The sequence below is a fragment of the Pelophylax lessonae genome (genome assembly GCF_965119305.1).
Source record: "Pelophylax lessonae genome assembly, chromosome: 1".
In the NCBI taxonomy this organism is placed as follows: domain Eukaryota; kingdom Metazoa; phylum Chordata; class Amphibia; order Anura; family Ranidae; genus Pelophylax; species Pelophylax lessonae.
In genome coordinates, this window is record NC_138768.1 from 759,334,396 (window position 1) to 759,347,970 (window position 13,575).

At 41.0% G+C, this 13,575-nt stretch overlaps 1 protein-coding gene across 3 annotated transcripts in view; it reads right to left on the minus strand.

Annotated features, from left to right (window-relative positions):
• Positions 1–4,776: 4,776 nt before the first annotated feature.
• The window catches only part of PGCKA1 (PDCD10 and GCKIII kinases associated 1), a 159,958-nt gene continuing 151,159 nt past the window's right edge, over positions 4,777–13,575 (minus strand). For all 3 annotated transcript variants that reach the window (XM_082248104.1, XM_082248106.1, XM_082248105.1), the window contains one exon: positions 4,777–6,079. In XM_082248104.1, coding sequence (XP_082104230.1) covers positions 5,296–6,079 — 784 coding nt within the window. In that variant the 3' untranslated portion in view covers positions 4,777–5,295. The remainder of the gene's footprint in view (positions 6,080–13,575) is intronic.

The window sequence follows — 13,575 nt, forward strand, 5'->3', positions numbered from 1 at the left end:
ATGCCCGTAAGGCCTTGCTCCTACACTGGAAGAGCCCATTGGCCCCCACCGTCCGTTATTTGAAAAGTCTAGTGAATAAAGTGACTCCGCTCTATAAGGCCACGTATCTCAGCAGGGGGTGTCCTCGTAAGTTTGATAAGGTATGGAAGCTGTGGATTGACTCCCCGGCCTCAACCTCTGCTGGACAGCCTTAGAGGGCCTATTGTATTGTACTTATATTGTACCTATAATGTGGGGGGCTGGGAGATGAGATATTGAATGCCTGTGTCACCTATCTGCTGCACTGCTGATGTCCGTTTTTCCTTGTCCTTCCTTTTACTTGCTTCTCCTTTGTGATTGAAGACTGCTACTGCTACATGCTATTTGCTTATTTTGTGCTGTTTTTCTGCACTAAGGGCCTGTTGATGATGTGTTGAAATTAACCTCAAGGGGTTGTCCTGCCTCCTTAGGGGGCTTTGCTTCTACTTACGAAAACCACTGGGTGGAGCCTGGTGTGTGTGTGGGGGGGGGGTTGGGTGACCTGTTGTCCCTTGTTTTTCGTTTTTCTTTTTTTTGTGTTTTCCCTGTGTGGCATTGTAATGTGTAATGTGTTGTCTTTTATTGAAAACCTTTAATAAACCGAAATTTCAAAAAAAAAAAAAAAAAGCTGAGATATTGTTCTCAATATTTCATACAAGCTAAATAAATGTATTTATTTTCCTCAATCACTAGCATAATGGAAAATAAATGGTGAAAATTTCATCAGTGGGTTTTACTGCAACAAAATGGCAGCCGTCTGCACACAGACACTGACTCCCTGTTGCATAAGTGTAAATGAAATGGGTAAATGATGGCTTCAGCTTCGTGTTCTCCACCTGTAGAAAACTATTCAGATGTGTTTTGCCCTTTTTGTGGCGTAATTGTACAAGCCTCTGCAGAGGATTTTTAGGATCTTTGTTCAGGCACTTCCTGTTATAGGATGACAACTCTCTTTTAAATATTGTCCTGTGTTGTCACCCTGTCATATGTGCCTCTATGGAGACTGGAAGAGGCTGTCTCTATATACATGGAGAAGGCAAGGTCTGCCATTTTCCACATTAGGAAGCAAGCATATAGATGGGAAGGGGCTAAAAGAGGCTGGTGGAGTTCAGCAGTACAGAGATGCAACAATCTGGGCTATGGTTTATGATGTACAGTGCTGTAGTAAATGCTGATCAGTAGGGAGTTTAGCTCTCCCTGTATAAATCAGATCAGCGGAAATTGCAATTTGATGACTCAGTAAGGGTTACTTTGCTTTTCAAATCGACCTAAGCCTTACTGGGTAACCCCTATAAGAACATCACTAATCGAATGATCTACTACATGCAAGTGAAGAGAGGTGGGGGGAGGGGGGCGGGCTAAGCAAAATGTATAATGCACATTTACCTGTGGGTAAGCAATCACTTAAAACAGTGCTTCAGCGCTAAAGCCATAACATCCTTCAGGAATGTGTGCTAATAGCCAATTTCCAAAGGCAAGGTTTTCTCATAAACGTGTAAGGGGTTGATAGCAATCAGAAGGAGAATCAAGACACAGGACAGATGTGCAGAAGTAGTTCCCCTTAGACTCACACTATGGCATATTGTAATAGCACAATTTTGCACGCATTTATGAAATGCGGGAGGACTGTGTGTTGTGCTGGTGCTGCCATTTTTTAGTATAGTGCAGCAAGCAGGCATGGGATTTTCGCACAAAAAAATCAAACCATGCAGTAAAAAAAACACCCAATGCTAAATGCTCAAAAAGCTGCATTAGCTACTTTCATGTATTTGTCATGTGTAGAGTTGCCCATTAAAATGAATGAGCTGCCCTATATGTGTTGTGTAAAAAAGTGCACAAGAACACCTGCTGTCATGAGTTATAGTGTGAATGGGGCCCTAGAGACTAAAGTTTTTATTCAGTATCAACAGCATTGAAGTTAGTGCAATTTTAATGGCATATTGGCAGATACGGAGTTACCAACTCTTTATACATTTTTATACCTAATCCTCCAAGGAGTATAGGACTAGGTGGACAAGGTATTTCACCCCAGCCCATTATTGTACTCACAGTGGGACATATCATTATATCCTAGGAAATGCTATTTGTTTGATAATTATAGCAAAAAATTTGGCTTTTATTTAATGTGTATGAACAGCAGTAAACACCTTGTGGTAACCGATAACAATTATTCGAAAAACATTTTTCATTACTGTTGCATTACTGATTATCTCCTGTTGGTATTACAGATTACTAGACATCTTTATTTTTTGGATTTTATTATAAAATGTCACAATTAGCATTACACAGTTTTTTGTTTTGCAAACTAGACCATATATTTCTAAAAGATCAAATTTAGGATACATGTAAATGTGTCATCTGATATTCATTATTTGTATAGGTTTAGAGGGCACTCTGGAACTCTCTTGGATACAAATTACTATGAAAGATAGCTACTGGTTCCATCTGGTGGATCAAAAATGTGCAAACTGCTTAACCATTGTCACTTCAGAATTATTACAGCACACTGGTCATAGTATGTGCCAGCTCTTAGTTAACTTTTAGGGCTTGTTCACACTTGACTAATTTTCTAACGCTTAAGAAATGTTCCAATAGCGTTAGTATGAGCATTAGACTTGCTTTTATAGGCTTTAGTATGGGCATTAGACAGGTGTTTTACAAGCATTAACGAGGAGTTAAAAATGCTTCGCAAACGCCCTATGGGCAGTTCTGAAGCGTTTACAAGCATTTAGGTGCGCTAAAACTGCTCCACAAATGCCTATTCCCTTACAGTTAATGAGACAATCTTAACGCCCCACAACTGCCTGCCAGAGCATTTGCGAAGCATTACCATAGGCTTGATTGGGAGGTGTTGAAAGGCTTCAATTGCCTCCTGACTCGACATGAGACTTTAATTTAGAAGCGATGATAACACTTCATGTTGTGATAGTGTGAACAGCACTATGTTCTGTCTATTGTATCTTGTGCATAGGTGTTTGAGGGGCATTTTTAACATCTCTCAAACGCCTGCTTTTAATACCAGTGTAAATTCAGCCTTAGTGTCTGTGAGAAATGAGCTTTTTGGGATCAGATTGTTACTTAAAGTGTATTTATTTGCAGTCAAATTTGAGACACACACACTATATGTTAGGTATGTGTTTCCATGCACACAGAATACCTAAAATGAAATATTTTTACAATTTCTTACCTTTATGGTTGTTCTTTGGAGCAGGTTTATACATAGGACTATTGTATTGTTCAATATTGTTCAGACTAAATTGTGATGTGCAAATAAGGGACAGGATGAGGAGCAGTTTTTTTTTTTTAAACACTCAAGCCCTGAGATTTTCAACCTTTTGTTAGGACAGACAATGTGCACATCTAGTTTACAAGTGATAATAAAGATCTGCCAGCCAGTGCTGTATTTTGGCCTAGGCCAACAAGGCCCAGGCCTAGGGTGGCACTTTGCAGGGGGGCAGCAAAAAAGCCGCCCCCTCCCCACCTGAGACTCTTTTGGCCACTGGTTGCTAGAGCCGCCTCTCTCACCCCCCTCTGTCTCTCTCACCCCTCTCACCCACCCATCTCTCTCTCCCCCTCCCTCTCTCTCTCTCTCTCTCTCTCTCACCCTTCCTCTCTCTCTCACCTCTCTCTTTCTCTCTCACCTCTCTCATCCCCCTCTCTCTCATCCCTCTCTCTCTCTCTCATCCCCCCTCTCTCTCTCTCTCATCCCCCTCTCTCACCCCCTCTCATCCCCCTCTCTCTCTAATCCACCTCTCTCTCTCTCATCCCCCTCTCTCATCCCCCTCTCTCTCTTATCCCCCCTCTCTCTCATCCCCCTTTCTCATCCCCCCTCTCTCTCTATCCCCCCTCTCTCTCTCTCTTTCTCTCTCATCCCCCTATCTCTCATCCCTCTCTCTCTCTCATCACCCTCTTTCATCCTCCCTCTCTCTCTCTATTCCCCCCTCTCTCTCACTCTCTATTTCACCCCCCTCTCTCTCTCATCCCCCCTCTCTCTCATCCGCCCACTCTATCCCACCTCTCTCTCACCACCCCCTCTCTCTCTTTCATCCCCCCCTCTCTCTCTCATTCCCTCTCTCTCTCTCATCCCCCATTTCTCTCTCACCCCTCACTCTTTTTCCCCCTCTTACTCTCCCTCCCTCCCTCACCCCTCTCTCTCTCCCTCACCCACCCCCTCTCTCTCTCCCACCCCCTCTCACCCCCCCCCTCTTGTGAGATCTCAGGGGTTTATGCTGGGACTTGTAGTCCTTCAATTTTGGAGGGAGTCCCATCTGTTAAAAAAGAAGTGGGGAAAATTTACCTAGGATGGGGCGCCCAATTTTAGTCTTGCCTAGGGCAGCACAAAACCAAAATACACCACTGCTGCCAGCCCAGGGTTAATTATGGTAAACAAAACGTCTCAGCCCCTCTGTAACATTATATAGAAGGGTAAAGCAAAATTTTACATAGTTTACAATTTTAAGTAAAGTTTTTAAGTTTAAAGTTTAAGTTTAAAATGTAAGTAAAAAAGTTTAAGCAAGTAAAAAGCAATTTTTAAATATTTTTTAAAGTTATGCTTTGGGAATGGGAGTATGTAACACATATATAGTAGGTGTTATCTCAATGTAACTGCAAAAGTGGAAATACACTTACATTTTCAATCAGTCACATGTGTAAAGTACATGACCAAAGGCTAAGACATCTACAGAATATTTATGTTCTCTAAAAGTAAAACTCCAAAATCCAGCCTTGGTTTCTACTAAGTGCTTGTATTATTAGAAATTTTATAGGGATATATTTATTGGCATTTCAAAAAATGCAATAAAAGGCAGTAATTAACCAATAACTATTAAAATGTGTCTGCCTTTCAGACTTAACACACTGTTACACAATAAAAATGGCCATATAAATCACATATTTAAAATCATTACATCAAATAATTACATCAGCTTCATAAATTTAAATTAAATCAAAGGAGGACTGTGTCTACCAACCAGCGGTTTTCAATATTTCATATTAAGTTATTGATAAGTTAAAATATTGAACAAGGCGTCAATAGTGCTTTCAAAAATAAAATGACATGTTTTTCTTTCAATGAAACATTCTTCTGTTGCCTCTTTTTTTTTTTTTTTTTTTTTACTTCATTTAAAAAATATTAGTATTTTTCACAAAAAGGCAGCCAACATTCAATGTCTCCTGAGATACCATAAGTGGTTTAAGGCAATCTTCACAGAACTCTGCTTTCTTTAGAAAGTGCATACCCATACAACAAGAGAATGTTCAATTTGCAATTTAAATGTCTTAAAATTCTTCACCAGCAATTGCAGCTGCCAACGCTGCAAGTGCCTCAGCAACATCTGGATCCAAGTCATCTTCTGTGTGGATCCCATTTGCAATGATTGAACCTTTTTTTGAACCCCTGGTTGAACGTCTCTCTATCATTTGGGGAATCAAAAAAAGTTCATTTGACCTCATGGTTGATACTGTGTCCTCTGTAGTGTAATTGTAGTCATGGCTAATTTTATTAGGAGGATTTGCATCAGCACCTTGTACAATGTTTTCACTTTCAGGAAGTTTATTCAGATCTGAATAGTTGCTTATGGAATTTGGAAAATGTAATGTAAGCTTGCTTCTTTCTGCTTCAAATGTCACCCTTTCTGTAAAGGAAATGGTTTCCTGAACTGACCCACGAAGCTCATGCTGAATACATTTAGGTTCATCTGATTTGTGGCTCAGGTCAACATTTTGCTCTAAGCTGTGTGTAGAAGTCTTGGTCTGCAAGTTATCATCAGACTGTGAATAATGGGCATCTTGTTCTTTGACTTCTCCAGCAAAGTTAATATTTAAAACCGCGTATGAGGAAACTGTTACTGGGTTGCTGGAATCAACTTCGTCATTTTTGGCATTGATCTTTTCTGACACACTATACAGATCCTGCGAACCAGTGAACCTGTCAATTACATTGTGCCCATCATTTATTAGCTCACTGATCTTTATGGTGGGTGACTTGGAGCGGTCATGTTCATAATTGTGGGCTTCATTCACATAGCCATTTGTGTGTGGTTCTTGGGGCTTGAACATATAACTAAAAATAAAAAAGAAGGTATACATAAAGTTTTTTAAAAATATTTTCTTTACGTGGACAGTCAAAATAAATTACATTTGCTCTTGGACCTGGTAAACTTTGCAGACATATTGTATACAATGAAAAACTGTAGAATTAAGGATACGTAGCGAAAAACACAAAAGTGCATTGAAACAATAGAAAGTACAGAGCAGTAGAAGTTCCCATTGCCATAGTGAACAAAATAGATACAGGTTGCTGTGCTTTAAGTGATTTACCAAATCACAGGATATCACAGGATCTTCAGTAAATGGTTTCTATATAGACCCTTCATGGAATAAATCATGATCTACATGCCTATTTGACTCTGTAAAAGGGTCCAAAGGTTTCCGGTAAAGCCTTGTTTCCACTGTGCAGTACGGTTCGGTTTGGTACGCAATTTTTGCCGTTTCCATTGTCAAAAGTTGTGAATGGTACCCTAATTCCGAACCGCATCGTACCTTTTTTTGGTACCCTTTCGTTGGGATACCAAGCACATCAACAGGGTGGAGCTACACTGTTGAGGTACTGTTGAGCTGAGGTACTGTTGGCAGTGGAAACGCAAGCCTGATCAAGGTGTACCGTACCGAACCGTACTGAACTGTACCAAACCGAACCGTACTGCTCAGTGGAAACAAGGCATAAGAGTCCTCTGAATTTGAGGTGATGGTGCCCCTGGGGATTACAAGCAGTGAATCAACATAGCATTTATATCAGCACAGTGGTGGATTTCTTTACACAATTGGGACTGATATACAGGATATAATATTATACTTTTTTATATTTTCACTTTATTATCTAAAGTTGTTAATGCACATTTCTGTACTTTACTAATACTTTCTAATTCGGAACTAGTATATTTTCCAACTTACATATGCTCAATTTGGTTTTTCAGAATTCAGTATTGATTGGTTAGGCAGTTATAGGGGTCATTACTAGGTGGATATTTTCAGGCTTGTGTCTTTCAGCTTGAATTTGCAAAATGTATTACTTATGCTGTGACAGCCATGTAATGAACATAGTATTTTTAGATTAGCTTAAAGGACATGTGGTGCATTCAATTATTTTTCCACTCTGCCAGTTGGGTGATGGATTTTTAAGAAAAGGAGCTTTCAGTATTATTAACCACTTTAGGACCGGAGGATTTTCCTGCTTTACGTCCAGGCCACTTTTTGTGATTCGGCACTGTGCGACTTTAACTGACAATTGCGCGGTCATGCAACGCTGTACCCAAACGAAATTTACGTACTTTTTTTCCCCACAAACAGAGCTTTCTTTTGGTTGTATTTGATCACCACTGTGCTTTTCATTTTTTGCGATATTAATAAAAAAATGCGACAATTTTGAAAAAATAACAATATTTTTCTACTTTGACAGTTAAAAAATATCCAATATATTCAATTTTTGTCATATATTTAGGCCAAAATGTATTTATCTACATGTTTTTGACAAAAAAATTCTCAATGAGCGTATTTTTAACCGCTTTAAGACCAGAAGATTTTACCCCATTCCTGACCAGGCCATATTTTGCGATTCGGCACTGCGTTATTTTAACAGATGCTTGCGTGGTTGTGCGATGCTGTACCCAAATTAAATTGATGTCCTTTTTTTCCCCACAAACAGAGCTTTCTTTTGGTGGTATTTGATCACCTGTGCGATTTTTACTTTTTGCGCTATAAACAAAAAAAGAGCGACAATTTTAAAAAATAACAATATTTTTCACATTTATTTTATATGAAATTCCCCCCAAAAAAATGTAAAAATCTAAATTTTTTAACATTTTAGGCCAATTTGTTTTCTGCTACATATTTTTGGTAAAAAAAATCGCAATAAGCGTATTTTGATCGGTTTCCGCAAAAGTTATTGCAGCTACTAACTACGGGAAATATTTATGTCATTTTTATTGTTTTTTTTTTTTAACGAGTAATGGCGGCGATCTGCGATCTTTTTTGCGGGACTGTGACATTGCGGCGGACAGATCGGACCCTTGACTGACATTTTTGACACTTTTGGGGGTACCAGTGACATTACTACAGTAATCAGTGCTATACATATGCACTGTTACTGTAAAAATGACACTGGCAGGGAAGGGGTTAACTTTATTGGTGATCAAGGGGTAAATGTATGCCTGGTGCTTACTGACGTGTGTGGGGGGCGGGGACTGTGTGACACAGGCACAGATCGCAGGTTCAGCTATGCTGAATCCTGTAATCTGTACCTGCCTGTCACTTAGGAGATCCGCCCGCTTTGTTTACACAAGCGGGCGGATCTCCTCACTCGATCCCCAACAATCGGGGAAGAGCGGCGGTGATCACCGCTGCTCCTCCCCTGGCCCGACTCCCGCTGTGACTGAATACAGCGTGCGCCGCCCACAAGGGGAGGAGTCCAGTAACGTAGACATACGTCGCTGGACGATAACGAACCACTTTGCCACACTACGCTCCATGTGAGCGGTCGGTAAGTGGTTAAAATACACTTTTAAAAACCATATACAGTATCTCACAAAAGTGAGTGCACTCCTAATCTTTTTGTAAATATTTTATTGTATCTGTTCATGCCACAACACTGAAGAAATGACACTTTGCTACGAAGTAAAGTAGTAAGTGTACAGCTTGTATAACAGTGTAAATTTGCTGTTCCCTCAAAATAACTCAACAAACAGTCATTAAAGTCTAAACCCATGGCAACAAAAGTGGGTATACCCCTAATCAAAATGTCCAAATTGATGCAATTAGCCATTTTTCATCCCCGGTGTCATGTGACCCATTAGTGTTACAAGGTCTCAGGTGTGAATGGGGAGCAGGTGTGTTAAATTTGGTGTTATTGCTCTCACTCTCTCATACTGGTCACTGGAAGTTCAACATGGCACCTCATGGCAAAGAACTCTCTGAGGATCTGAAAAAAAGAATTGTTGCTCTACATAAAGATGGCCTAGGCTATAAGAAGATTGCCAATACCCTGAAACTGAGCTGCAGCACGGTGTATAAGACCAGACAGCGGTTTAACAGAACAGGTTCCACTCAGAACAGGCCTCGCCATGGTCAACCAAAGAAGTTGGGTGCTCGTGCCCAGCGTCATATACAGAGGTTGTCTTTGGGAAATAGACATATGAGTGCTGCCAGCATTGCTGCAGAGGTTGAAGGGGTGTGGAGTCAGCCTGTCTGTGCTCAGACCATACGCCGCACACTGCATCAAATTGGTCTGCATGGCTGTCGTCCCAGAAGGAAGCCTCATCTAAAGATGATGCAAAAGAAGGCCCACAAACAGTTTGCCGAAGACAAACAGACTAAGGACATGGATTACAGGAACCATGTCCTGTGATCTGTTAAAACCAAGATAAATTTATTTGGTTCAGATGGTGTCAAACATTTGTGGCGGCAACCAGATGAAGAGTACAAAGACAAGTGTGTCTTGCCTACAGTCATGCAAAGTGGTGGGAGTTTTATGGTCTGAGGCTGCATGAGGGCTGCCGGTACTGGGGAGCTACAGTTCATTGAGGGAACCATAAATGGCAACATGTACTGTGACATACTGAAGCAGAGCATGATCCCCGCCCTTCAGAGACTGAGCCGCAGGGCAGTATTGCAACATGATAACAACCCCAAACACACCTCCAAGATGACCACTGCCTTGCTAAAGAAGCTGAGGGTAAAGGTGATGGACTGGTCAAGCATGTCTCCAGACTTAATCCCTATTGAGCATCTGTGGGGCATCCTAAAACCGAAGGTGGAGGAGCGCAAGGTCTCTAACATTCATCAGCTCCGTGATGTCATCATGGAGGAGTGGAAGGTGACTCCAGTGGCAACCTGTGAAGCTCTGGTGAACTCCATGCCCAAGAGGGTTAAGGCAGTGCTGGAAAAAAATGGTGGCCACACAAAATATTGACATTTTTGGCCCAATTCTGACATTTAACTTGGGGGGTGTAAAGTGGGGTGTACTCACTTTTGTTGCCAGTGGTTTAGACATTAATGGCTGTTATTTTGAGGGGACAGCAAATTTACACTGTTATACCAGCTGTACACTCACTACTTTACAACATTTATTGTAACAAAGTGTAATTTCTTCAGCGTTGTCACATGAAAAGATATAATAAATGATTTACAAAAAGGTGAGGGGTGTACTCACTTTTGTGAGATACTGTATACCCTGTGGCAGGGCACATATATCCGTGGTCGACGGAAGATACGTGTCACCGAGGTTCCTGGCCTTGGTGAGATAAGAGCCGGTAATTCTGTGTCAGCAGCAGCTAGTGCTGTTTGACATTTTTCTATTTTAGTGTGGCTGCAAAGCCGAATCCGGGCCGGCTTTTATTGGGAGCAGTTAAGGTATGGGTGGGTGGCTGCTCCCCACGCTCCAGGCCAGGTCTTGCCTGGGGTTTATAAGGCAGACAGCCTAACAGGTGTTTGAGATTTGTCTCCAGGCACCAGAAGGCTGTGGAAGTGAGTGTTGAGGCTGGAAAGCTTACAAGCAGATGAACTGACCCATTGCTGTGTGTGAACAGCACCAAAGAGACACAGGTGAATGGACTTGTTGCTGTGCTTAAACCTGCCTTTAAGACTGTCAGTTTTCCTTTTTGTTGGGTGTGAGTAAACACCAAGAAAGACTGTTACTTTTGTGTTCCTGAAGTGTAAATAAAACACTCCTGATTTACTTTGAAGAACCATCTGTTTTGCCTCTATACTGCACCCGCAAATCCTACCTACCAGAGCAAATCCCCACAACCCTTAACAACCTAACCCTTTAAAAGTGATCCCTTAAATATATTTCTAAAACTAATCCTAACCTCAAGCCTTAAAGTGGATGTACACCCTCACATATACCCAGTGAAGGGAACAGCCTCAGATGATACACAGAGATGAAACAAATCCTCCTACATACATTTTACTTGTATATGTGCTGATGATGGGGCACTACTCCTCCTCCAACTGACCACCAACCCTGAGGCCATGTTTACCCACACTAATGCTGGGCCAAGGACATTTTCTACCCCAACCCCCATAAAGCACAGTAAATTGGCTCTTTGTTTGACCCCTGGGCTAGGCAATAATTTTTCTTAACAGAAAATTAGCTCTGCCACTAAATTAAGCTAATATAAGCTACTCTTCCAAGCTCAATGAAGGTCATCTTGATTCAGCTCACTCTCTGTTGATGTAGGCTGCCCTGGACCAATCCCCTGGTGTATCATCACATCAGCCTGGGCTCTCAGTACTAAAGATGTGTGAGTACCACTCTGTGCTGCAGTAAGTGCTATCCACTGCAAATTTAGGATGTCTTAGGACTGACCAGAAGACTGCTGGAATTAAAGAAGGTATAGCTCTCATGCACACTGGGATTTTGCTCAACTCTTCTGAACGCCTTTGCTCCTGTCAGAAAAAAATCAGCCGAAAAAACATGCCTAAAGCCATATAGGTGCATTCTGGCATTAATTCATTCCACTGGCCAGAATATTCATTTACACTGGCCTTTGAAATGAATATACACCCAAGCGCTAAATACACCTAGCATTTAGGCACATTTACAGGCAGTATTTCTGCTCAAACTCATGTGCAAGAAATTGTCCTCTAAACATTCTTCTAATATACCTGTAAATGCTTATGGTAGCATGGCCACATAGGGTAACATAGAGGGGAGTTTAGAGGCTGAAATAAAATTTACCAACAACAGATGTTATGTCCTGAGTACATAAAGCCATAAAGTGTTTTCATTTTAATAGGTTGTTGGGTAGAGGTTAGGAGAGTGGGCGAGTCTTAAAAAAAAAGTTTTTAAGCTTCCTTTCTTTATTTTTACCTGGTGATCTGACCAGCAAAACACTTCCTGTTTTGGGGTGTCACCACTCCACATGAGAAGCAAAGGACACCTTGGTCTGTTAAAGTAAGTTGACAAATAACAGACTTATGCCTTGTACACACGGGTCGATAGTCCGATCGGCCGATTTTCGGCTTGTTAGTATGATGCTTCCGACAACCGACTCCGACTTTTCTGCCAAAAAAAATCTGGTGTGCAGGCTATAAAATTTTTGTTGGCCGTCACCACAAAGGCCGATTTTCCGTCAGTCAGTACAGATTTTGGCAGACAAAAATCTGATGAGCAAGACTGGGCATGCTCAGAGATGAAAAAACACACGGAAAGTAAACCAGCACATGACATCACTTCTGAAGTAGATTTTTGTTGGCTGAGAAAATTTGTGTGCAGTCTAGAGCACATTTCAACCAACACAACAACACTGGACAAAAGTCGGCCGATCGGTCGGCCGATAATCGTTGCGTGTGTACGAGGCATAAGTAGCTGGATAACCAACAAAGATAAAAATCTCCCGCGCATAAGTGTAACCGCTCAGTAGGGTATAAGTATTGTTTCACTGCACATCTGGGTAATCTTTAAGGACCTTGCTTCCCTCTAGGAATGGGGAAAGGTAATAAAAACAAAAGAGGGTGCCCAGGTCTAGTGCATTATCCCACAAATTTGTAATAAATAATAGGCATAAAAACTACTCACAAACACGTGAGTTACGAGTGCTTGTCTAGCCACTCATTCGTGGCTTGGTGCTTCTGGATTGGACAAACTCCAGTACATGGGGGAGCCTCCCCGGGGTCCCTGTAAGCTAATGCATTTTGAAAGGCTTCCCTTCTTCATCAGAGCCAAACCTGGGTCTGGGCCTGTGCAACCTCTTTTGTTTTTATTATCTTTTTTTTTTTTTGATTATATACGTTTATTGAAAATATATTCAGGTACAAAAATATGGACATTTGTGTCAGTAACATGCATCTTCAAAACAACTTTTCAAGTAATAGTCCATGAAAAAACATAAAAGTAGGAAAAAAGAAAAATAAAAGGACAAAGAATAAAACAAAGTAAACATTATATATCTGTCTTTGCATGAAATATAACATTGCCAGAAAATTGAGATATGTTTGAGCTAAGCAAATGAGTTTGCAGAAACTCTAATATGAGGTTAATAATCCGGGCATCTTCCTAGTCCCAGGAGGAGGTGTCCTAATATAGTTCCTGGATGTATTACCAATATATGTTTAACAATGATAAAAGTGTAGATATCTCAAACTTTGGTCAATCTACTACATAATGATATTTCAATTATGTGACCAAGGAACATTTGTACAGATACCAAGGGGTCCATTTCTGGTCAAATTTTATCTTGGTGTTTGTAATGGTATGATGGTATTGTTCCATCCATCTGATATCCTCAATTCTATTCAAGACTTGGTTGAAAGGGATGTAGGCTTCCTTCCAATGTTTAGAGATGACCCATAACATCGCAATGTTGATGGTATGTGTCAGACGTGTAAGGTGTGTGGAGATTTCAGGAATTTTTTGGAATAGGAGGCATTGTAGGTGTGAGAGCGGGAATTTTTTTCCCCGTAACCCTTTCTATCAGGTTGAACACTTCCAGCCAGACATTTTGAATTTTGGGGCATTCCCAGAAAATGTGCAACAGAGAGCCCACGGTATCACAACCCCTA